The 24,237-nt window shown below is 39.1% G+C and overlaps 1 protein-coding gene and 1 pseudogene across 2 annotated transcripts; one reads left to right on the top strand and one right to left on the bottom strand.

Annotated features, from left to right (window-relative positions):
* The first annotated feature begins 167 nt into the window (after positions 1–167).
* LOC141814042 (protein NINJA homolog 1) lies at positions 168–4,013 on the top strand. Of its 2 annotated transcripts, none has more exons than XM_074702042.1 (3): positions 168–256; positions 1,138–2,246; positions 3,356–4,013. In XM_074702042.1, exons 2-3 carry the CDS (start codon positions 1,211–1,213, stop codon positions 3,778–3,780), a joined length of 1,461 nt encoding a protein of 486 aa, XP_074558143.1. In that variant the 5' UTR covers positions 168–256; positions 1,138–1,210; the 3' UTR covers positions 3,781–4,013. The 2 variants fall into 2 exon arrangements, with proteins under 2 accessions (XP_074558143.1, XP_074558144.1); XM_074702043.1 differs by lacking the exon at positions 168–256 and adding an exon at positions 321–463.
* Positions 4,014–13,433: 9,420 nt separating this feature from the next.
* On the bottom strand, positions 13,434–13,887 carry LOC141812969 (uncharacterized; annotated as a pseudogene).
* Between the last annotated feature and the right edge of the window lie 10,350 nt (positions 13,888–24,237).

Below are 24,237 nucleotides of genomic sequence, written 5' to 3'. Positions count from 1 at the left end.
TTTCGATGAAAATAACGAAATTAAGGAGACGATGAAAACAAAAAATAATTCTGTCGGGGCATCTCGCACGTGCGTCGTCGATTATGTTTCGAGATTCGTGCTCCTGCATGATTGGTGCCTTTTAAATCATCTCCCCTTTCATCCGTCGACAAAGCCAAAGCCACCGTCGCTGGGGGGAGATAACGACGACACCGCCGCCTCGTCGGCTTCGGTTCAGTGGCTTCTTATCCTGACGCGGTTAGGATTTTTCTGTGAGGTATTTTTCTTCGTTTTTTTTCTTTCTGCGATCTATGGATACCTTGGTGCTGTGCGATTAGGTTAGGGTTCTTTCGGTTGGGAGGGAGAGCTTCGTGATACAGGTCGATAGTTTACACTGATGTGGAATTATTGGGGGAGGGGGAGGGCATATGTAGTTAAAGCTGTCGCCTTTGGTTGAAGCCATGATGATTCGCTGCAAATAGAGGTGGTTCTTAGTGAACAGAGGGGGCTGCGTTTATTTAATGTTTTGGTGGATTGTCTTCTGATCGATGCTTGGGCTTTTGATAGATCTATGAATGTTGTTTTCTCGGAGTGATTGCCAAAGTATATAACTTGCAAGCATACTAACCTTGCAGATGCCTCTTTGTTACTTACTAATTTGATGCTATGATCCACTAATCGCGTTCTTCTTCCCCCTTTGATAGATAGTCTTGAAAATTATGTAAAAGACTTGAAAAAGTGGTTTTGAGGGGCTGTTTGCAACTTTTATTTTCTTGATGACTGATGATTGATTGCCATTATTTGTGATCTATGTATGTAGTTGGTTCTTTTAGAGATTCATCTGCACTGGTAAAGATATTGTTCTCAACAACTCGCAATGTGTAAGAATGATTTTCAGTTCCAAATGAAAGATTCCTATTTATTTGCAAAGAGTTCAATTTTCATGGGGTTCAAGTTTTTTTACTTTCGTATTTCTTTTTTGTTGTCTTTAGTTTGTGTGTTCTCATATAATAATTCTTCTTCTTGTTTTGCTCTTAATTTTGCATTTTAAGAATTTTTGAATTGGTAATCTGTAGAAGTTCCTCAAGTTTCCTGCTTTCCATTTTTAGATGTATATTCTCTTGTAGATATTTTTCCTGAATAATGTTAACTTTGCAGATCCATCAATCTACAGAATAACAATGTATAAAGTATCAAAATAAGCAAAGATAGTTAGTACTTGTTTATTATAATGGAGGATGACAATGAGCTTGAGCTTAGCTTGGGTCTTTCGTTTGGAGGATCTTCTGGCAAACTTAAAGGCAGAGCCATCACTTCAGATTTTAAAGCCGAGGAAGGAAGTACAAATCAAGCAATAGGCAGAGTTGTGACAGTTTCTGATGTTCCATTCAAGAACTTCCTCCAGAATAATGTTGGAATTCCAGACCAAAGTGGGAAACAAGCTCTGTCACCACCACAAGAGAACTTCTGGACTGACATTGGCAAGTCTTCAGAAGGTTATGATATGTCACAGGCTAGTCAGTTGATGTTCACTAAGCACAAAGAGCTTTGGAGTGGAAATAAAAGAGTCGATGAAGTTGAGGAAGAGAATTCATGTTCCAAGAAACCAAGATCATCTGAGATAAATTTTCAGAATCTAGAGAATGTAGTTAACCGTGCTGAGGTAACAGGCAAGAGCTCTAAGGATCACCCCATGAAGAAGTCACATCTTTCAGTTGCTACTGGTGATGGTTCAACTGGTGAAAATGAGGGAGTTGCAGAATCTGAGGCAGAAGTTTCAAGCTCTTGGTTAGTTTCACAGTCTGTCAAGCGCACAGATCTACACAAAGGAACCTCTAAGCATGCCTTAAATGATCCAACTGGAATTGGTTTCCAAGGGCAGAAACAACAATTTTTTTCAGGAACTACATCCAGTGATTTTGTGAAAGCAACATTTGGGGCTTCATCGCCTCTTCAAACTCATACTGCCTTAAATGTAGATTATTCAGTACCTCCTAAGCCAACTTCTGTTGGCACTCCTGCTCCTACAAGCTCTCCTTCACCATGCATCATGCAGCCAACACTTCCATCAAATGGAGATCCTTCTATTTCCAAAGGGACAGATTTTGATGCCGAGAAGCTTGTTTTTGGATACTCAGCAATCCAACTTCCAACACTTGAGACAAGTTCTTCATGGGCATTTGGTTCTCAGCTTCAGGCTGTGTCTTCCCTAGGTCTTGGAACATCGAACTCACAGCTTGCTGAAGATGATGCAAAGAGATCAAACGGTCATACTCTCCTTAAACACCTTTGTTTCTGCTTTTGTTATTGCCATTGCCTTTACAAAATTTCTGTTCTCTTAGTAGTTATCAGTACTATAGTATTTATTATCTATTATCTTATTTTGTATGTTGTGAAGGCAGAAGCTGCTCTTGCCTTCTGCACTGACCATCTTAAATCATCCAAGAAATTTACTTTTGGGTTTCTTATTAATGTGTAAATGCTCTTCTTGAACTGTCACTATAAGTTTTGAGACACTTAAACAATTTTTCTTTTAATTGTATGGTTACAGATCTAGATTGTATGCAAGTAACATCTTCTATCTATTATCTTATTTTGTATGTTGTGAAGGCAGAAGCTGCTCTTGCCTTCTGCACTGACCATCTTAAATCATCCAAGAAATTTACTTTTGGGTTTCTTATTAATGTGTAAATGCTCTTCTTGAACTGTCACTATAAGTTTTGAGACACTTAAACAATTTTTCTTTTAATTGTATGGTCTTTTGTATGCAAGTAACATCTTCTATCTATTATCTTATTTTGTATGTTGTGAAATATTAATGTGTAAATGCTCTTCTTGAACTGTCACTATAAGTTTTGAGACAAGTAACATCTTCTTGTATCTCAATATTACCAGCTTAAATTTAAGGAGGTGCGATATTTGTTTAAATGAATTAGTACTTGTATGCGGATGATCTAAATTCGGTTAATTGTCAAATTTGCTTTAATACGTGGATTTCAAGTAAAGTTCACGTATGAGCCTACATCTATAAATTAAAGAGATAGTTTTATCTTAGTTAGAGTGGATTAATCATTTTTGGTATGCATTAACATCCTTGCCAACATTTTAACATCAGTGGTTGATTACACATTTAACATCCTTGCCAAGTTTATTCTGAGAGGTCCTAAATCTAGTTGCTTGATTATGCATTTATCATCATTTCCAACATTAGTTAAAAAATATAACTTAAGTCACTAACATGTTGCACCTCACTTTCTGAGAGATGCTGCATGCCAAATTATCGTGATATCCCTTTCTTCTAACTTTAAACTTGTTAAGTTATTGTTATTTATAAAGTTTATTCACATGCTTCAAATTCCATCTCATGTCTATGCAGTCCCTCTTCAGATCCATCCATCAAAAGGGAATGGTAAACATATTGTGGAGACTGGAACATCATTCTCATTTCGTGCTGAGGAAGTTATGGGTACCACTACTTTACGGCAGAAGGAGAACACAACCTCTTCTATCGGAGGCTTTTTTCACGAAGGATCCACCATAAAACCTGGTGTCGCATCGAACGTGAGATTTGGAGGTTCTGGCTCATGCCCTGACCTTCCATGGGTCTCGACAAATGGGCCTGGCCCTAAAGGTAAGACCATATCTGGTGTCACCTACAAGTATAACCAAAATGAAATCAAGATTGTTTGCGCCTGCCATGGGTCTCACATGTCCCCCGATGAGTTCATTCAACATGCAAGTGCAGATGCTGCTAACCCTGAAAATAACACAAGCTTGACATCATTCACCAGCACCCCATAAGGTTCAGCACAGAACTAGTGTTGTTGGCACTAAAGTTGAGGAATGTTGTCTCATAAGAACAGGTACAACTTGATTGATAGCAAACAATCGAAGAGGTTGACATTGGGTGATTGTAGTATCATCTCATTACTTTGTTATCTAATGTTCTTTTCGAGTCAGTTCTGCTATGTATTATTTTAAAAAATATATACATCTTGAATTTAATGCAGAGACTTTGTACTGTTATTTCTGTATGTCTTTTTCCTCTACATGCCTATAACTCCCAAAAGTGATCCAAGGTAGGTCTTTTTACTCTGAAGACCCTTTTTTCATGAAAAGTATCTTGAATTATATTGAGAGAATTTGTATATATCATCCTTTCTATATGTTTCTTAGAACTGTATTATCTTTCTAACATTTTGTTTGCTTTCCTATTTTCTTTTCTCATAGGTTTCCTCATGGAAAGCATGCTTTTGAAGTGTTTCAAGGTAGGCTTTTTAGTCTCAAAAGGACATGATTCCTGTTGATGTTATTTATATATTTGGCTTTACTTTTCAAGCTTGGAAGGGAGGTTGGATTGTTGGGAGAGATAAGAGTAGGAGAGACTGGTTGAAGGTTATGTTTTTGGATGAAGAGAAGAGAGGATAATGAATGATTTCATCTCTAGTACTCTTCTACTTCAACTTTAGTTTCATCTCTAGTCATGATTCAATGATGGTTGCCAGTGGTCAGTCGTAGTGGTTCAGTTATTGTTCACCTATTCTCGTAGCGGTCTGATCATGGTTTGGTAACTATCGTTGTCGGTTTGATGGTTGGATCCGGTAGGAGCCTACGGTGGGTCGATGGAAAGGAGAGGAGAGAAGGGGAGGAGGAGAGGAGGTTAGAAGGGTGTGTTTTGGTTGAGCTGAACAATTTCATCTCTACTCTTCCACTTTAACTTTAGTTGCACTTTTGTGGAAAGGTGTTGTAGTGTGGAATGGTGACGGTGGTATTATCGCGATTCAATGATGATGGATGGTCGTCCAAAGATGGCCGGTAGTGGTCCTATCTTGGTTTCGAGTCTAGTATTCAGTGGTAGGTCGGTCGTAAACCAATGAGGGAGTGAATTGCTCGTTTGTTTGTCGTCAATTTTATAGATTTGGATGTGTTAAACTTTGTAGGAAAACAAAGGTTAAAAGGTTTGCTTGGTTTGTAAAAAGTTTTGAAAGTTTCAATTTCTCTTCCTCTTAGTATTTAGAAAATAATTTTCACAAAAATATAAAAAAATTGTCAAACATAAATAGGAAATTGTTATGAAATTATTTTAAGTTACTATAATTGTAACTAAATTCATCAAAGTTACAAGCATATTGTCAATCAACTTTGAACCCTAAAAAATAATAATAAATAAAAATGTTTGTGAACCAACTACCAAGCAAAACTACCAATCTAAATTAAAAGACAATCCCTTGCTATAAAACCCTGATATTTTACATGTTTTTAAGACCATTTTGTAGTTGAATGCTCAATTGCAATTTCTCTCCCTTGCTACTCCATTTGTCATTTGCGATATCTACATTCTACGGTTCTTGCCATTTTAATACTATTTTTTGATAAAAATTTATTATATACTTATTCTCTATCTAGCAATATTTGTCATTTCAATTTTTTAAAATAATAAATAATTTGATAAATTAAATCATCAAAAATATGTTTACGTCTCTGTTTAAAATAAGAAATAATAATAATTCTAATATTTTAAAGTTGCAAGTGAGTGAGTTTTTAAGAAATCCTAATGTAAATATATTTATACAATTATCCTCCTGTAATAATAATATTAGTCATTTAAAAACTTTAAATTCACATTATATTGATGTGGAATATATATATATTTTTTCATTCAAAGCCAAATCGAGAGAAACAAGATTAAATTCATAGCATCCTTATAATATTTAATAAATTAAATTGATAAGTATTGCACTTTTACATATGGGGGAAAAAATAGAAAACTAGTTGATCAAACATTTATATTTAGTTAATTATCTATAAATTTATGTTGTACAAAGTATGTATGATATACTGAAATTTTACAATAAAAAAATACAACTTATTGGGAGATGCCAATATTATCAAAAAATATTATGCAATCTATACTCCCAACAACCATTCAATATTTATATGCATAAGTATGTTTTGATGAATGTATAATGCACTCTTCTGCAAAAAAAAAAAAATGGAATCTGCCACCTTCAGATGAAAACAAATAACTCGAGTGTCAAAATTAGTCGCGATCATATTCCAAGATCTGAACAACCATTCAAGGTTGTCAAGACACCTTATCACTTTAACTCAATGCTAGTAAGCATTTGGCATCCACTTCTACATTAAGTCAATATGTAACAAATGAAATAATTTAACGCTAAACCCTGAAAGTTCAATGGCAGTGACAAAATTGAGTGATCTAAACCTAAAGAACACAGGGAGAAGACACACCATGGAGCAAAAAGATCACAAGAACTTGGGAACTTCATGGTAGCATGGCAGTGACAGTTAAGTTCGTTGAGTCCATGGATGCTTCACTCGAAGCCACAGTCAGTTCCATGGTGATGATGTCAACTGTCATTCAACCCTAACAGTCTCCCATTGCACCCTCATGTTGGTGCTCAACCCTTCCCTTCTATTTGCATGATTTAATTTCTCCTTCGCCATGTTTCATCTTCTTCGACTTCCCTCTCTCAGCAGCAGCAGCATGACCACCTTGGCACTCTCCCTCTCCCTTGTAAGCACTCCTTTACTCGCGTAGACTAGAAACTTTGGTGTGTTTCATGAAAATTATAACACCTCCAATAGGCAGGTGTGTTCAGGAACAGTGCCTCGGAAGCCTCTGAGCCAGAGGAAGGAGACAAAGGAAGCAGCAGAGCTGGAGCAGGTACCAGTGGTGAGAATTCAGGGCCAGCCGACCGGTTGCATCCCGGGTGGAACACATTCACCTACTACATCAAGCTCTGCAGGAACTGAACAAAAGAGTTCATTAAATAGCTACAATGGATTCTTGGGTCTAGAGAAATCAAGAATTCTAGAGAGTTATCAGTGCCGTTGATGAGCTAACCAAGATGTGCACTACCTGTGAACCCTCTGTGGGTTCGAAGTGTCGAAACTGGAAGGGAGATATTAAACTACGATGAGTATGTCAAGGAGTTCTCACATGATAGTCTGAAGAATGGGTGCATTAGGAACATTGAGGCTTCCAGAGAGATTGGTGCTGTCTTCTTCGATGTTTTAAAGCGTGTACAAGCTTTCATGGACTTGGTAAGTTCATCAAGAACTTGTGATTCATTGAAATTACCTTTTTCTTTTCTCAGATAACAAAATGGATTCAGCAAAATTACAGTAGCACTAAATCTGGATTTGCATGCTGTTCATATATTTACCATACGAAAAGAATGAGTGTTTCGATATCAATATGTGCCCTAATATCAATCTACTCCTTTCTTGTTTAGAACCAATGGAAGGAAATGTTTCCTTGCCTTAACTCTGATGGTTCCATCATCAAGGTGATTTGCAGTGGACAGGGTGACAGTAAAGAAGGAACAACACAACTGGTAAGTTCCTCAAACATTCAGATTATGAGGACTCAGAGTTCCTATTTGACATGTTTGCTGGAAATGAACGATGCTAACTTAGACCTGTTCTTTGAGTTCCAGTGGGACACCATGCTTACATCTGGCCGGACAAAAACAATGGTCAACTTAGCAAAGGGCCAAGATCGTGGAAACTCCATTACGGTACATGTAAGTACTTGTTCATACTGCCAGTTCGTTCACAAACATATTTGCTTATGTGTGTATTCTTTGATACACTGCTTGATGTTCCTATACGGGAAACCGCCAACATCTCCCACTCGTCCAAGTGAAGCCACAAAGGCAAATGGTCACAAAAACCATTAAGAGGTATCTAGTCACATAGACTAAATATAACCGGAATGCACAGTCACATAGACTGTAAGAACAACCAATTCATACATAGGAAAATGGTTCGTGCGACAGCAAGCACATTGAGCATTCATTGCTAAGAAAGTTGTTACACCTTACATAGCTGCTCATAGAGCGATCAATGCTAAGAAAGTTGTTACACCCAACTTAGCCGCTCTCCAAATAGTACATAACCATTTTTCTGAATGACACACAGTCATTTATCTGATGGCTCACAACCATCATCCAGGTGGCACCTAGCCGTTCTCCAGTGATACATAAATCACTCTTCTTGTGGTACATAACCATTTCCTGGACTCATTATGTCTTGCTATTTACCCAGATTAAATAATATGTATTTACATCAATATGAACATCTCTAATCCCTCAATTTGACTATCATGTCAAGAGCATGTTTCATATCTCTAATATTCACAATCATTTCTATACATAACAGAAATGGGTCGACCAGTGAATATTCTCAAAAAGATGTAAATATATTTAATCTTCCTTTTTAGCTTGAATCTATTCATTTTAATCAGTCGCTTTCCTAGTCATGCTCCATAGACCGAATCATCCATAGTCATAGGTCTACATGCTAAAGTAGCAAACCCTGATTAAAATTTCAAGTAGACAGCTAAATAGTCACTTAAGGTAAATGCTGAGATCAACATATAATCTCATAGGGCTCACATAGTAGAGAAGCAGGGATCCATTCTCCTACTACCCTAATTGTCGCATTAGCACATGTGGTATGAATCACATGCTACGATGTTATTCTCTTTACCAAAAAGAGTGCATGTTTTTCTCAAATTAACATCGTACAGATTTCGATCTAGACATTCCCAATGCCTAATCCAGAATTTAACACATAAATTCTAATCTGGCTTCTAACAGGTTTAGTAAATGGTGGGATCATTTACTTCGATCATCAAACTTTAAATGATCTCATCTTGATTCCAATATCAAGGCGACCCCAGCTTATAGGAATGTAACAATTTTAACAGCTACATAAGCCATCAGCTACATAAGCTGTCCTATAAGCACCGGTCTTACCTCCATTTGTACTCAACAAATGGAGATGATTGTCCATGTGAGAGGACCAATCACAACCTGCCAACATGCATACCGAGATCTTATATGAATGTAACTCAAACACATACACTGAATAGATTATGGCAAATTACTCAATCAAATCATAATATTTGATTGTCATTGTTACATTCTACGAAGTCCCAAAGACTTTACATGTTCACAAAATGATTCTCTTGGTATTGGCTTAGTAAAAGGATCTGCAAGCATAGCACGAGTAGGGATATACTTAAGAACCACTTTTCTTTTTGCCACAATATCCCTTACAAAGTTATATTTGATAGCTATATGCTTGCCCTTGCTGTGATATTTGGGATCCTTCGAAAAAGCTATTGCAGCTTGACTGTCACAGTAGACAGTAACTGGACTCCCACTGTCCTCAGCAATCTTCAGATGCTTTAGGAACCTTCTTAACCAGACTGCTTCTTGCACAGCCGCTGAACATGCCACATATTCAGCTTCCATAGTTGACAAGGCTACACAAGCCTGTTTCTTGCTGTTCCAGGAGATGGCGCCACCATTCAATAAGAACGCATAGCCTGATGTGGATTTTCTATCATCCAGGTCCCCAGCCCAATCTGCATCTGAATAGCCCGTCAGGCTCATATCTGATCCTTGAAAACAGAGACAATAATCTGTTGTTGCCTTCAGATATCTGAATATCCTTTTTACTGCCTTCCAGTGTCTCGGTCCTGGATTTGACTGAAAGCGACTTACTAAGCCAACAGCATAGCTGATATCGGGACGTGTACACAACATAGTGTACATCAAACTACCAATAGCACTGGCATATGGTCTTTTCTTCATTTCGGCTATTTCATTAGGAGTCTTGGGACACATACTCTTGCTCAGAACAGTACCTTTCACAATAGGTGTCTGTTCTATGTTGCACTCAGACATGCCGAACTGTTGTAACATCTTATTAATATAAGTCTCTTGAGACAAACCCAAAAGTCTTTTAGAACGATCTCTAATGATCTTCACCCCTAAGATGTACTCGGCTTCCCCCATATCTGTTGTATCAAATTGTGATGATAACCACTTCTTGATTTCATTCACAAACCTTATGTCATTTCCAGCTATCAACATATCATCAACGTATAATGATAAAATGACATACTTTCCTTTTTCCCTTTTCAGGAAAACGCAATGATCCTCATTGATCATTTCGAAACCATAAGATAAAATGACTTCATTAAATCTTATGTTCCATTGCCTTGACGCTTGCTTTAGCCCATATATAGATTTTTTAAGTCTACATACTTTATCCTCTTGGCCTTCAGCAATGAAACCTTCTGGCTGAACCATATAGATTTCCTCGTCAAGTTCACCATTAAGGAAAGCGGTTTTTACATCCATCTGATGTAATTCTAAGTCATAATGTGCCACAAAGGCCAAAATAACTCGTATTGATACAAATTTTACTACGGGAGAAAATGTCTCTTCAAAGTCAATACCCTCCAATTGGGTAAATCCTTTTGCAACTAATCGAGCTTTGTATCTGTTAATCGATCCATCAGCTTTCCTCTTTATTTTGAGAATCCATTTATTCCCAATAGCCTTTCGGCCAGGAGGAAGATCGACTAAGTCCCAAACATGATTCTTATTCATAGACTCCATCTCTTCAACCATTGCAGTTTTCCACTTTTCTTTAACTCTACATCCCAATGCTTCCTCAACAGATTGAGGTTCATCATCGTCAACTGGGAGTGTCATCAATGCCTCATTCTCAATATCAAACCTCTTCTTAGGTTTGATTTTACGAATACTTCTTCGTAAGTTGGGCTGTTGAGAAGTCAACTCATGACTAGGCAAATTACTCCCACTCGGTTGACTAGGTTCAGGCATCTCTATAGACACCTCTTTGGTTGATAATGTCTCATCCTCCTCAAATAGAGGAACTGTCTTCTCAACCTCACCTCTAATTGGGAACTCAGTTTCAAGAAAAGTAGCATCTCTCGACTCTATTTCAGAGATAGTTCCATCTTGCTGCTCACCAATGAAAACATAACCTTTAGAAGTATCAGAATACCTTATAAAGATACACTTCTTACCCCTAGGTCCCAGTTTTCCATATTTATGAGAGTTATCATGAACATAGGCAGCTGACCCCCAGGGTCTCAGATTACTCAAATCCGGCTTTCTGCCAGTCCAACGTTCATATGGGGTAGATGGAACCGATTTTGAAGGCACTTTGTTAAGTATATAGGCCGCAGCTAATAATGCATCTCCCCAATAGGAGATCGGCAAATTAGCCTGCGTCATCATAGACCTAACCATTTCAAGAAGAGTCCTATTTCTTCTTTCAGCAACCCCATTTTGCTGTGGAGTTCCAGGGATTGTCAGCTGTCTAATAATCCCTCTATCATTACATATTGTCTTGAACATATCAGACAAATATTCCCCCCCCCACGGTCAGTGCGTAGGGTCTTAACCTTACGTTCCATTTGATTCTCAACTTCGTTCATATAACGAATGAAGCAATCTAATGCTTCAGATTTATGAGAAATCAAATACACATGACCGAAACGAGAGAAATCATCAATAAATGTAATGAAGTAAGAAGCTCCATGTCTAGCCTTCACATTCATTGGACCACAAATATCCGAATGAATCAATTGCAATGGTGACTCAGCCCTAATAGCCTTACCAAATGGTTTCCGAGTCGCTTTTCCAGCAAGACAATGCTCACATATAGACAAATGAATCTTAGCTCGAGTGCCTAATAGACCCTCTCTAGCCAACCGATTCATACGTTCTTGTCCTATATGTCCTAATCTAGCATGCCATATTTCATCAGTTATATCTGCATCACTAGTTAGAGCAATGTTCGAAAAACAACCATCAATGGCATAATTGACATCTGGTTCCACATCAAGAACCATAAAACCATTTGTTAAAAAACCATGTCCGATTGACACTGAGTCAATCTTAAGTTCAACACACCGACTGTAAAAATTAATACAATACCCTAAATCAAGAAGACAAGTTACGGAAACAAGATTCCGTCGAATTTCAGGAGCATACAGGACATCATGTAGAAACAAAACACTACCACCACGAAGGTTGAGTTTGCAAGTGCCGATTCCTTTAACTTCAACTCTTGCATTGTTTCCTACATAGATCCATCTGTTGCCAGCTGGTACCCGACGGTACTCCACAAATGTAACTCGCTCCCGAGCTACATGGTTGGTTGCTCCCGAATCTATAATCCACAAAGGATAAGAATCAGCCAACAACACAGAACTAGCAACAAATTGCTCAGGAAAAGAAGACACACTTGGATTTACCTTTTTCGGCTCAGTGCATTCCCGAGCGAAGTGGCCCTTCTTGCCACAGTTATAGCAAGTCATCTTGCTTTTAGGTTTCTTTCCAATCTTCTTTCCTATCTTCTTGATTGGGCCTTGTCCCACAGCAGCAGCTACCTTTTTATTTCCCTTCCCTTTCTTGAACCATTTCTTTTTCTTGGATCCAGATGATCCAACAGAACCGACAGCCACATAAGCCAGTCCTGAAATCCTTGCGGATTCCACTCTCTCCGCCTCCAATTCGACATGGCGTGAGACATCAGTGAAAGTCTTGATATTCTCACTGTGAGTAAGGGTCTGTTTCATGGTTTCCCAAGAATTTGGAAGAGAACGTATAACTGCTTGAACCTGTTGTTCATCGGTCAACTCATGACCAGCAGTTTTAAGCTCCCGAATCATGTTCGACATCTCCCTGAGATGTTGAACCATCGAAACATTCGGTTGCTTCTTGTAGCTATCAAACCTGATTGTTAGCTGCCGAAGTTTGCTCAGACTTACTCCACTATATTTTTCCTTAAGGGCTACCCAGACTGCATGAGCCGTAGGATATGACTCATACTCAAAAGCTAGGTCATCTACCATTGAACTAATCAATATGCCCTTTGCAGTGGAGTCCTTTTTCTTCCATGCCTTGTAGGCATCAAGATCTCGTCTATTCTGAGCAGTGGAACCTTCTACAGGTTCTATCATAACCTGATTTACAGCCTCCAGAACTTCTTGTTCCTCAAGTACATATTGTATCCTGAGGTGCCAGATTTTGTAGTTTTCACCATTAAATTTTTCTCCCTTATTCAGTTCAGCTATTATGTTCTTGGTTGCCATAACCTAACATAAATAAACAGATTATTTAGCTATTCAGTGTAATTAATATGCATGCAATTTATGATTGAATCAATATTAATTTGAGTTGGTTTACAAAATCAAGTGATAACTACGTTTCCACTCATCATTCGTATCATCCAATCAAATCAACATTAATCAATTTTATTACACACATCCCAACTAATGAACTAATCATTGAATGAACTGATCATTTGATTAAACATGAACTAATCATGAAGTTTAATATTATTAAATGAACTAATCATTTAATAATCTAAATGAACTAATCATTTAATATTATACTCATAATGAACTAATCAAAGAGTATTTTGCATCATGTAGAGAAAACAACATAAAATGAACATATCATTAACATAAACTTGCTGTACTTTGTTAACATATAACAGACTCTACTAGGAATGTAACACATAACATTCATATGACTCATGAACTGACAAGACTAATACTGTTCGTACATAACAACAGTATTAATAACAGGACTCTAAGAAGATAGATAGGTGAACACTGCTCCCACTAGGAAGGACACTAGTGCAGTAGCCAATGTAGTCATGTTCATCCCGGACTCAATGATGGCAATGTCAGCTTTAGAATTGTCCAACGGCCCTGTATTCGGATCCATTTCTGGATCTTCCACGCACTCTTCGGGATCCTCATCTGATTCTTCCTGATCCATTTCTAGATCCTCAGGTTCATTGAGATCTACTTCTATAGGATCCTCCTCGAATTCCATGAGGTCCATTTCAGGAACCTCTTCAGGTTCTTCGAAGTCCATTTCTTCAGGATCCTCCTCGAATTCTTCAGGATCCATTTCTTCAGGATCCTCCTCGATCTTCAGGATCCTCCTCGAATTCTTCAAGATCCATATCTTCAGGATCCTCCTCGAATTCTTCTAGATCCTCCTCGAGGATTTCATAGTGAAGTAGTTCTTTGCACATTTCTGAATATGACATGAGCCCTTCAGAATCATCCCATAGTTCGAGTGCAATATTCCTAAGATGTTCCGATAGTGAATAAACTAGAAAAAATCTTCGTTCATTGTCTGTGATTGGAACATCTTCTTGCTCTAGTTTCCAAAACAATTCATCAAGCTGATCAATCAACCATCTGACTCCCTGATTCGGGTCATAATTAAGCTTCTTAATCTTGTCCCAAAGTTCATTTTGTCGCTCTTCGCGACTAGTCAAGATGTCAGTCGTCCGTGTCATCTGAAAAATTGAAATTAAATAAGTCAGTACAAAACCGACTTAATTCAATTTATTCAGAACCAACAATATTAATCAAGAAAAATAAATCTTCTTGATTTTCAAGAGTTTGAGTCGACTGACCCATTTTGATTAATTTGTTAACAATGTCCTTCCAAATTGGGTCTTTCTAATTGAAAGCCCAGTTACGGAAACCGCCAACATCTCCCACTCGTCCAAGTGAAGCCACAAAAGCAAATGGTTACAAAAACCATTAAGAGGTATACAGTCACATAGACTAAATATAATCGGAATGCACAGTTACTTAAACTGTAAGAACAACCAATTCATATATAGGAAAATGGTTCGTGCAACAGCAAACACATTGAGCATTCAATGCTAAGAAAGTTGTTACACCTTACATAGCTGCTCATAGAGCGATCAATGCTAAGAAAGCAACTTAGCCGCTTAAATCAAATAGAGATTATTTGGATTTTTTGATTTAATTAGACTGTGTAACAACTTTCTTAGCATTGATCGCTCTATGAGCAGCTATGTAACGTGTAACAACTTTCTTAGCAATGAATGCTCAATATGCTTGCTGTTGCACGAACCATTTTCCTATGTATGAATTGGTTGTTCTTACAGTTTAAGTGACTGTGCATTCCGATTATATTTAGTCTATGTGACTAGATACCTCTTAATAGTTTTTGTGACCATTTGCCTTTGTGGCTTCACTTGGACGAGTGGGAGATATTGGCGATTTCCGTAACTGCTCATTAGTGGTTTTCGTAACCGCCCACTACCACCACGCCTCCGCTCCACGAAGTGCACGTTTCTCCGACAGAAGCAATCCCAACCGCCGGAGTCGAGGTACGCAACAGCCGGAATCGAGGCACACAACAACAGGTAATTTCTATATTGGTATCAGAGCATCTCTGTTGTAGATTTTACCTGTTAGAGTATTAGCGTTTGTCCCATCTGCCCGTTTCTGTTCTGGCCGCCGTCGCAAGCGGCAGCGCACAGGCGCTGTCCGCAATTTTTTCCCGATCAGCGCACAGGCGCTTCCAGCCCGCATAATGCCGTGACGCCGACGAAGTTCACGGCCAGCATGGTGCTCCCCTGATTCCAGCGAGGCTGGCGTCAGGGGGAAGGCTTCGTCTTCGGCAGCACGGCGGGGCTGGCGCCGACGGGGCTGGCACCGAGAAAAGATTATTTGGATTTTTTGATTTAATTAGAAATTTGATTACAAGTCTAATTAATCCTTTAAATTGGGTAAGAACGTTAGGTCAACCCAATTAAAGGATACAACCCAATTAATTGAGATTCATTGGAAGCTCAATTAATCAAATTGGATGGGATAATTGGGTTAAATTTCTAATTGGGCAAATTTAGGGCTTTCAATTAGAAAGACCCAATTTGGAAGGACATTGTTAACAAATTAATCAAAATGGGTCAGTCGACTCAAACTCTTGAAAATCAAGAAGATTTATTTTTCTTGATTAATATTGTTGGTTCTGAATAAATTGAATTAAGTCGGTTTTGTACTGACTTATTTAATTTCAATTTTTCAGATGACACGGACGACTGACATCTTGACTAGTCGCGAAGAGCGACAAAATGAACTTTGGGACAAGATTAAGAAGCTTAATTATGACCCGAATCAGGGAGTCAGATGGTTGATTGATCAGCTTGATGAATTGTTTTGGAAACTAGAGCAAGAAGATGTTCCAATCACAGACAATGAACGAAGATTTTTTCTAGTTTATTCACTATCGGAACATCTTAGGAATATTGCACTCGAACTATGGGATGATTCTGAAGGGCTCATGTCATATTCAGAAATGTGCAAAGAACTACTTCACTATGAAATCCTCGAGGAGGATCCTGAAGAAGAATTCGAGGAGGATCCTGAAGATATGGATCTTGGAGAATTCGAGGAGAATTCGAGGAGGATCCTGAAGAAATCCTGAAGAATCCTGAAGAATTCGAGGAGGATCCTGAAGAAATGGACTTCGAAGAACCTGAAGAGGTTCCTGAAATGGACCTCATGGAATTCGAGGAGGATCCTATAGAAGTAGATCTCAATGAACCTGAGGATCTAGAAATGGATCAGGAAGAATCAGATGAGGATCCCGAAGAGTGCGTGGAAGATCCAGAAATGGATCCGAATACAGGGCCGTTGGACAATTCTAAAGCTGACATTGCCATCATTGAGTCCGGGATGAACATGACTACATTGGCTACTGCACTAGTGTCCTTCCTAGTGGGAGCAGTGTTCACCTATCTATCTTCTTAGAGTCCTGTTATTAATACTGTTGTTATGTACGAACAGTATTAGTCTTGTCAGTTCATGAGTCATATGAATGTTATGTGTTACATTCCTAGTAGAGTCTGTTATATGTTAACAAAGTACAGCAAGTTTATGTTAATGATATGTTCATTTTATGTTGTTTTCTCTACATGATGCAAAATACTCTTTGATTAGTTCATTATGAGTATAATATTAAATGATTAGTTCATTTAGATTATTAAATGATTAGTTCATTTAATAATATTAAACTTCATGATTAGTTCATGTTTAATCAAATGATCAGTTCATTCAATGATTAGTTCATTAGTTGGGATGTGTGTAATAAAATTGATTAATGTTGATTTGATTGGATGATACGAATGATGAGTGGAAACGTAGTTATCACTTGATTTTGTAAACCAACTCAAATTAATATTGATTCAATCATAAATTGCATGCATATTAATTACACTGAATAGCTAAATAATCTGTTTATTTATGTTAGGTTATGGCAACCAAGAACATAATAGCTGAACTGAATAAGGGAGAAAAATTTAATGGTGAAAACTACAAAATCTGGCACCTCAGGATACAATATGTACTTGAGGAACAAGAAGTTCTGGAGGCTGTAAATCAGGTTATGATAGAACCTGTAGAAGGTTCCACTGCTCAGAATAGACGAGATCTTGATGCCTACAAGGCATGGAAGAAAAAGGACTCCACTGCAAAGGGCATATTGATTAGTTCAATGGTAGATGACCTAGCTTTTGAGTATGAGTCATATCCTACGGCTCATGCAGTCTGGGTAGCCCTTAAGGAGAAATATAGTGGAGTAAGTCTGAGCAAACTTCGGCAGCTAACAATCAGGTTTGATAGCTACAAGAAGCATCCGAATGTTTCGATGGTTCAACATCTCAGGGAGATGTCGAACATGATTCGGGAGCTTAAAACTGCTGGTCATGAGTTGACCGATGAACAACAGGTTCAAGCAGTTATACGTTCTCTTCCAAATTCTTGGGAAACCATGAAACAGACCCTTACTCACAGTGAGAATATCAAGACTTTCACTGATGTCTCACGCCATGTCGAATTGGAGGCGGAGAGAGTGGAATCCGCAAGGATTTCAGGACTGGCTTATGTGGCTGTCGGTTCTGTTGGATCATCTGGATCCAAGAAAAAGAAATGGTTCAAGAAAGGGAAGGGAAATAAAAAGGTAGCTGCTGCTGTGGGACAAGGCCCAATCAAGAAGATAGGAAAGAAGATTGGAAAGAAACCTAAAAGCAAGATGACTTGCTATAACTGTGGCAAGAAGGGCCACTTCGCTCGGGAATGCACTGAGCCGAAAAAGGTAAATCCAAGTGTGTCTTCTTTTCCTGAGCAATTTGTTGCTAGTTCTGTGTTGTTGGCTGATTCTTATCCTTTGTGGATTATAGATTCGGGAGCAACCAACCATGTAGCTCGGGAGCGAGTTACATTTGTGGAGTACCGTCGGGTACCAGCTGGCAACAGATGGATCTATGTAGGAAACAATGCAAGAGTTGAAGTTAAAGGAATCGGCACTTGCAAACTCAACCTTCGTGGTGGTAGTGTTTTGTTTCTACATGATGTCCTGTATGCTCCTGAAATTCGACGGAATCTTGTTTCCGTAACTTGTCTTCTTGATTTAGGGTATTGTATTAATTTTTACAGTCGGTGTGTTGAACTTAAGATTGACTCAGTGTCAATCGGACATGGTTTTTTAACAAATGGTTTTATGGTTCTTGATGTGGAACCAGATGTCAATTATGCTATTGATGGTTGTTTTTCGAACATTGCTCTAACTAGTGATGCAGATATAACTGATGAAATATGGCATGCTAGATTAGGACATATAGGACAAGAACGTATGAATCGGTTGGCTAGAGAGGGTCTATTAGGCACTCGAGCTAAGATTCATTTGTCTATATGTGAGCATTGTCTTGCTGGAAAAGCGACTCGGAAACCATTTGGTAAGGCTATTAGGGCTGAGTCACCATTGCAATTGATTCATTCGGATATTTGTGGTCCAATGAATGTGAAGGCTAGACATGGAGCTTCTTACTTCATTACATTTATTGATGATTTCTCTCGTTTCGGTCATGTGTATTTGATTTCTCATAAATCTGAAGCATTAGATTGCTTCATTCGTTATATGAACGAAGTTGAGAATCAAATGGAACGTAAGGTTAAGACCCTACGCACTGACCGTGGGGGGGAATATTTGTCTGATATGTTCAAGACAATATGTAATGATAGAGGGATTATTAGACAGCTGACAATCCCTGGAACTCCACAGCAAAATGGGGTTGCTGAAAGAAGAAATAGGACTCTTCTTGAAATGGTTAGGTCTATGATGACGCAGGCTAATTTGCCGATCTCCTATTGGGGAGATGCATTATTAGCTGCGGCCTATATACTTAACAAAGTGCCTTCAAAATCGGTTCCATCTACCCCATATGAACGTTGGACTGGCAGAAAGCCGGATTTGAGTAATCTGAGACCCTGGGGGTCAGCTGCCTATGTTCATGATAACTCTCATAAATATGGAAAACTGGGACCTAGGGGTAAGAAGTGTATCTTTATAAGGTATTCTGATACTTCTAAAGGTTATGTTTTCATTGGTGAGCAGCAAGATGGAACTATCTCTGAAATAGAGTCGAGAGATGCTACTTTTCTTGAAACTGAGTTCCCAATTAGAGGTGAGGTTGAGAAGACAGTTCCTCTATTTGAGGAGGATGAGACATTATCAACCAAAGAGGTGTCTATAGAGATGCCTGAACCTAGTCAACCGAGTGGGAGTAATTTGCCTAGTCATGAGTTGACTTCTCAACAGCCCAACTTACGAAGAAGTATTCGTAAAATCAAACCTAAGAAGAGGTTTGATATTGAGAATGAGGCATTGATGACACTCCCAGTTGACGATGATGAACCTCAATCTGTTGAGGAAGCGTTGGGATGTAGAGTTAAAGAAAAGTGGAAAACTGCAATGGTTGAAGAGATGGAGTCTATGAATAAGAATCATGTTTGGGACTTAGTCGATCTTCCTCCTGGCCGAAAGGCTATTGGGAATAAATGGATTCTCAAAATAAAGAGGAAAGCTGATGGATCGATTAACAGATACAAAGCTCGATTAGTTGCAAAAGGATTTACCCAATTGGAGGGTATTGACTTTGAAGAGACATTTTCTCCCGTAGTAAAATTTGTATCAATACGAGTTATTTTGGCCTTTGTGGCACATTATGACTTAGAATTACATCAGATGGATGTAAAAACCGCTTTCCTTAATGGTGAACTTGACGAGGAAATCTATATGGTTCAGCCAGAAGGTTTCATTGCTGAAGGCCAAGAGGATAAAGTATGTAGACTTAAAAAATCTATATATGGGCTAAAGCAAGCATCAAGGCAATGGAACATAAGATTTAATGAAGTCATTTTATCTTATGGTTTCGAAATGATCAATGAGGATCATTGCGTTTTCCTGAAAAGGGAAAAAGGAAAATATGTCGTTTTATCATTATACGTTGATGATATGTTGATAGCTGGAAATGACATAAGGTTTGTGAATGAAATCAAGAAGTGGTTATCATCACAATTTGATACAACAGATATGGGGGAAGCCGAGTACATCTTAGGGGTGAAGATCATTAGAGATCGTTCTAAAAGACTTTTGGGTTTGTCTCAAGAGACTTATATTAATAAGATGTTACAACAGTTCGGCATGTCTGAGTGCAACATAGAACATACTCCTATTGTGAAAGGTACTGTTCTAAGCAAGAGTATGTGTCCCAAAACTCCTATGAAAATAGCCGAGATGAATAAAAGACCATATGCCAGTGCTATTGGTAGTTTGATGTACACTATGTTGTGTACACGTCCCGATATCAGCTATGTTGTTGGCTTAGTAAGTCGCTTTCAGTCAAATCCAGGACCGAGACACTGGAAGGCAGTAAAAAGGATATTCAGATATCTGAAGGCAACAACAGATTATTGTCTCTGTTTTCAAGGATCAGATATGAGCCTGACGGGCTATTCAGATGCAGATTGGGCTGGGGACCTGGATGATAGAAAATCCACATCAGGCTATGCGTTCTTATTGAATGGTGGCGCCATCTCCTGGAACAGCAAGAAACAGGCTTGTGTAGCCTTGTCAACTATGGAAGCTGAATATGTGGCATGTTCAGCGGCTGTGCAAGAAGCAGTCTGGTTAAGAAGGTTCCTAAAGCATCTGAAGATTGCTGAGGACAGTGGGAGTCCAGTTACTGTCTACTGTGACAGTCAAGCTGCAATAGCTTTTTCGAAGGATCCCAAATATCACAGCAAGGGCAAGCATATAGCTATCAAATATAACTTTGTAAGGGATATTGTGGCAAAAAGAAAAGTGGTTCTTAAGTATATCCCTACTCGTGCTATGCTTGCAGATCCTTTTACTAAGCCAATACCAAGAGAATCATTTTGTGAACATGTAAAGTCTTTGGGACTTCGTAGAATGTAACAATAACAATCAAATATGATTTGATTGAGTAATTTGCCATAATCTATTCAGTGTATGTGTTTGAGTTACATTCATAAAGATCTCGGTATGCATGTTGGCAGGTTGTGATTGGTCCTCTCACATGGACAATCATCTCCATTTGTTGAGTACAAATGGAGGTAAGACCGGTGCTTATAGGACAGCTTATGTAGCTGATGGCTTATGTAGCTGTTAAAATTGTTACATTCCTATAAGCTGGGGTCGCCTTGATATTGGAATCAAGATGAGATCATTTAAAGTTTGATGATCGAAGTAAATGATCCCACCATTTACTAAACCTGTTAGTAGCCAGATTAGAATTCATGTGTTGGATTCAGGATTAAAACATTGGGAATGTCTTGATCGAAATCTGTACGATGTTGATTTGAGAAAAACATGCGTTCTTTTACGTAAAGAAAATAACATCGTAGCATGTGATTCATACCACATGTGCTAAGGCGACAATTAGGGTAGTAGGAGAATGGATCCCTGCTTCTCTACTATGTGAGCCCTATGAGATTATATGTTGATCTCAGCATTTACCTTAAGTGACTATTTAGCTGTCTACTTGAAATTTTAATCAGGGTTTGCTACTTTAGCATGTAGACCTATGACTATGGATGATTCGGTCTATGGAGCATGACTAGGAAAGCGACTGATTAAAATGAATAGATTCAAGCTAAAAAGGAAGATTGAATATATTTACATCTTTTTGAGAATATTCACTGGTCGACCCATTTCTGTTATGTATAGAAATGATTGTGAATATTAGAGATATGAAACATGCTCTTGACATGATAGTCAAATTGAGGGATTAGAGATGTTCATATTGATGTAAATACATATTATTTAATCTGGGTAAATAGCAAGACATAATGAGTCCAGGAAATGGTTATGTACCACAAGAAGAGTGATTTATGTATCACTGGAGAACGGCTAGGTGCCACCTGGATGATGGTTGTGAGCCATCAGATAAATGACTGTGTGTCATTCAGAAAAATGGTTATGTACTATTTGGAGAGCGGCTAAGTTGGGTGTAACAACTTTCTTAGCATTGATCGCTCTATGAGCAGCTATGTAAGGTGTAACAACTTTCTTAGCAATGAATGCTCAATGTGCTTGCTGTCGCACGAACCATTTTCCTATGTATGAATTGGTTGTTCTTACAGTTTAAGTGACTGTGCATTCCGGTTATATTTAGTCTATGTGACTAGATACCTCTTAATGGTTTTTGTGACCATTTGCCTTTGTGGCTTCACTTGGACGAGTGGGAGATGTTGGCGGTTTCCGTAACCGCTCATCAGCGGTTTCCGTAACCGCCCACTACCACCACGCCTCACGCTCCACGAAGTGCACGTTGTGCACTCCGTGGAGGTCGCTTCCTCTCCCTATTAAAGGGAGAGGAAGGCTCTGCGATCGGTGGCTTATCAGAGAGGTGAGACGAGGCTAGAGGTGCTACTGTGCTTGTGTGGTGTGTGCGTCCAAGATCAAAGGAGAGCTACGCTGCCGAGCAGAGACGAAGAACACCAAATCGGAGGATTTGGTTTGTGAAATCGTGAGGGGTTTTCCGTCCGTGATCACTCCTCCGACAGAAGCAATTCCAGCCGCCGGAGTCGAGGTACGGTTAGAGTATTAGCGTTTGTCCCATCTGTCCGTTTCTGTTTTGGCCGTCATCGCAAGCGGCAGCGCACAGGCGCTGTCCGCAATTTTTTCCCGATAAGCGCACAAGCGCTTCCAGCCCGCATGATGTCGTGACGCCGGCGAAGTTCGCGGCCAGCATGATGCTCCCTTGATTCCGGCGAGGCTAGCATCAGGGGGAAAGCTTCGTCTTCGGCAGCACGGCGGGGCTAGCGCCAGCAAGAGGCGGCACCGGAGGAGAGAGGCGGCAGTGTGCTGTCGAACAGAGAAGGAGTTCGGCGGCAGAAATGGGAGAAGCGCCCTTTAATTAGGGTACGGGAAAAACAAAAAGGTAATGAAATCACGTGGGTGATTTCATTATCTGGGCCAATGTTTGATTTTCGATGGATCAGCCCATGATTTCACATGATTTCATTATGTCGGCTAAGGCCCATTGAAAGTTTTTTTTTAAATTAGCCCAATTAAAAATTAAAAAAAAAAAATAAAAAAAAAAGTAGAAAAGATTATTTGGATTTTTTGATTTAATTAGAAATTTGATTACAAGTCTAATTAATCCTTTAAATTGGGTAAAAACGTTGGGTCAACAACCCAATTAATTGAGATTCATTGGAAGTTCAATTAATCAAATTGGATGGGATAATTGGGTTAAATTTCTAATTGGGCCAATTTAGGACTTCCAATTAGAAAGACACAATTTGGAAGGACATTGTTAACAAATTAATAAAATTGGGTCAGTCGACTCAAACTCTTGAAAATCAAGAAGATTTATTTTTCTTGATTAATATTGTTGGTTCTGAATAAATTAAATTAAGTTGGTTTTGTACTGACTTATTCAATTTCAATTTTTCAAATGCCAGGATTTTTATTTTTTATTTTTTATTTTTAATTGGGCTGATTTAAAAAAAAAAACTTTCAATGGGTCTTAACTCATATAATGAAATCATGTGAAATCATGGGTTGATCCACCGAAAATCAAACATTGGCCCAGATAATGAAATCACCCACGTGATTTCATTACCTTTGTGTTTTTCCCGTGCCCTAATTAAAGGGCGCTTCTTCTCCCATTTTTGCCGCCGAACTCCTTCTCTGTTCGACAGCACACTGCCGCCTCTCCCCTCCGGCGCCGCCTCTTGCCGGCGCCAGCCCCGCCATGCTGCCGAAGACGAAGTCTTCCCCCTGACGCCAGCCTCGCCAGAATCAGGGGAGCACCATGCTAGCCGCGAACTTCGCCGGCGTCACGACATCATGCGGGCTGGAAGCACCTGTGCGCTAATCGGGAAAAAATTGCGGATAGCGCCTGTGCGCTGCCGCTTGCGACGGCAGCCAGAACAGAAACGGGCAGATGGGATAAACGCTAATACTCTAACAGGTAAAATCTACAACAGAGATGCTCTGATACCAATATAGAAATTACCTGTTGTTGCGTGCCTCGATTCCGGTTGTTGCGTACCTTGACTCCGGCGGCTGGGATTGCTTCTGTCGGAGAAGTGATCACAGACGGAAAACCCCTCACGATTTCACAAACCAAATCCTCCGATTTGGTGTTCTTCGTCTCTGCTCCAGCAGCGTAGCTTCTCCTTTGATCTTGGACGCACACACCACCACAAGCACAGTAGCGCCTCTAGCCTCGTCTCACCTCTCTGAT

This window comes from Curcuma longa, chromosome 20 (genome assembly GCF_044706935.1).
Source record: "Curcuma longa cultivar G26 ecotype Majalengka, Jawa Barat chromosome 20, ITB_CL_G26_1.1, whole genome shotgun sequence".
In the NCBI taxonomy this organism is placed as follows: domain Eukaryota; kingdom Viridiplantae; phylum Streptophyta; class Magnoliopsida; order Zingiberales; family Zingiberaceae; genus Curcuma; species Curcuma longa.
This window is presented reverse-complemented; position numbering and strand designations above follow the sequence as displayed.

Bases quoted from the DNA above. Each gene is read 5' to 3' on its own strand.
- LOC141814042 (XM_074702042.1), top strand. From the start codon at position 1,211: ATGGAGGATGACAATGAGCTTGAGCTTAGCTTGGGTCTTTCGTTTGGA. The intron at 2,247-3,355 runs GTCATACTCTCC...ATGTCTATGCAG, and splicing joins TGATGCAAAGAGATCAAACG to TCCCTCTTCAGATCCATCCA.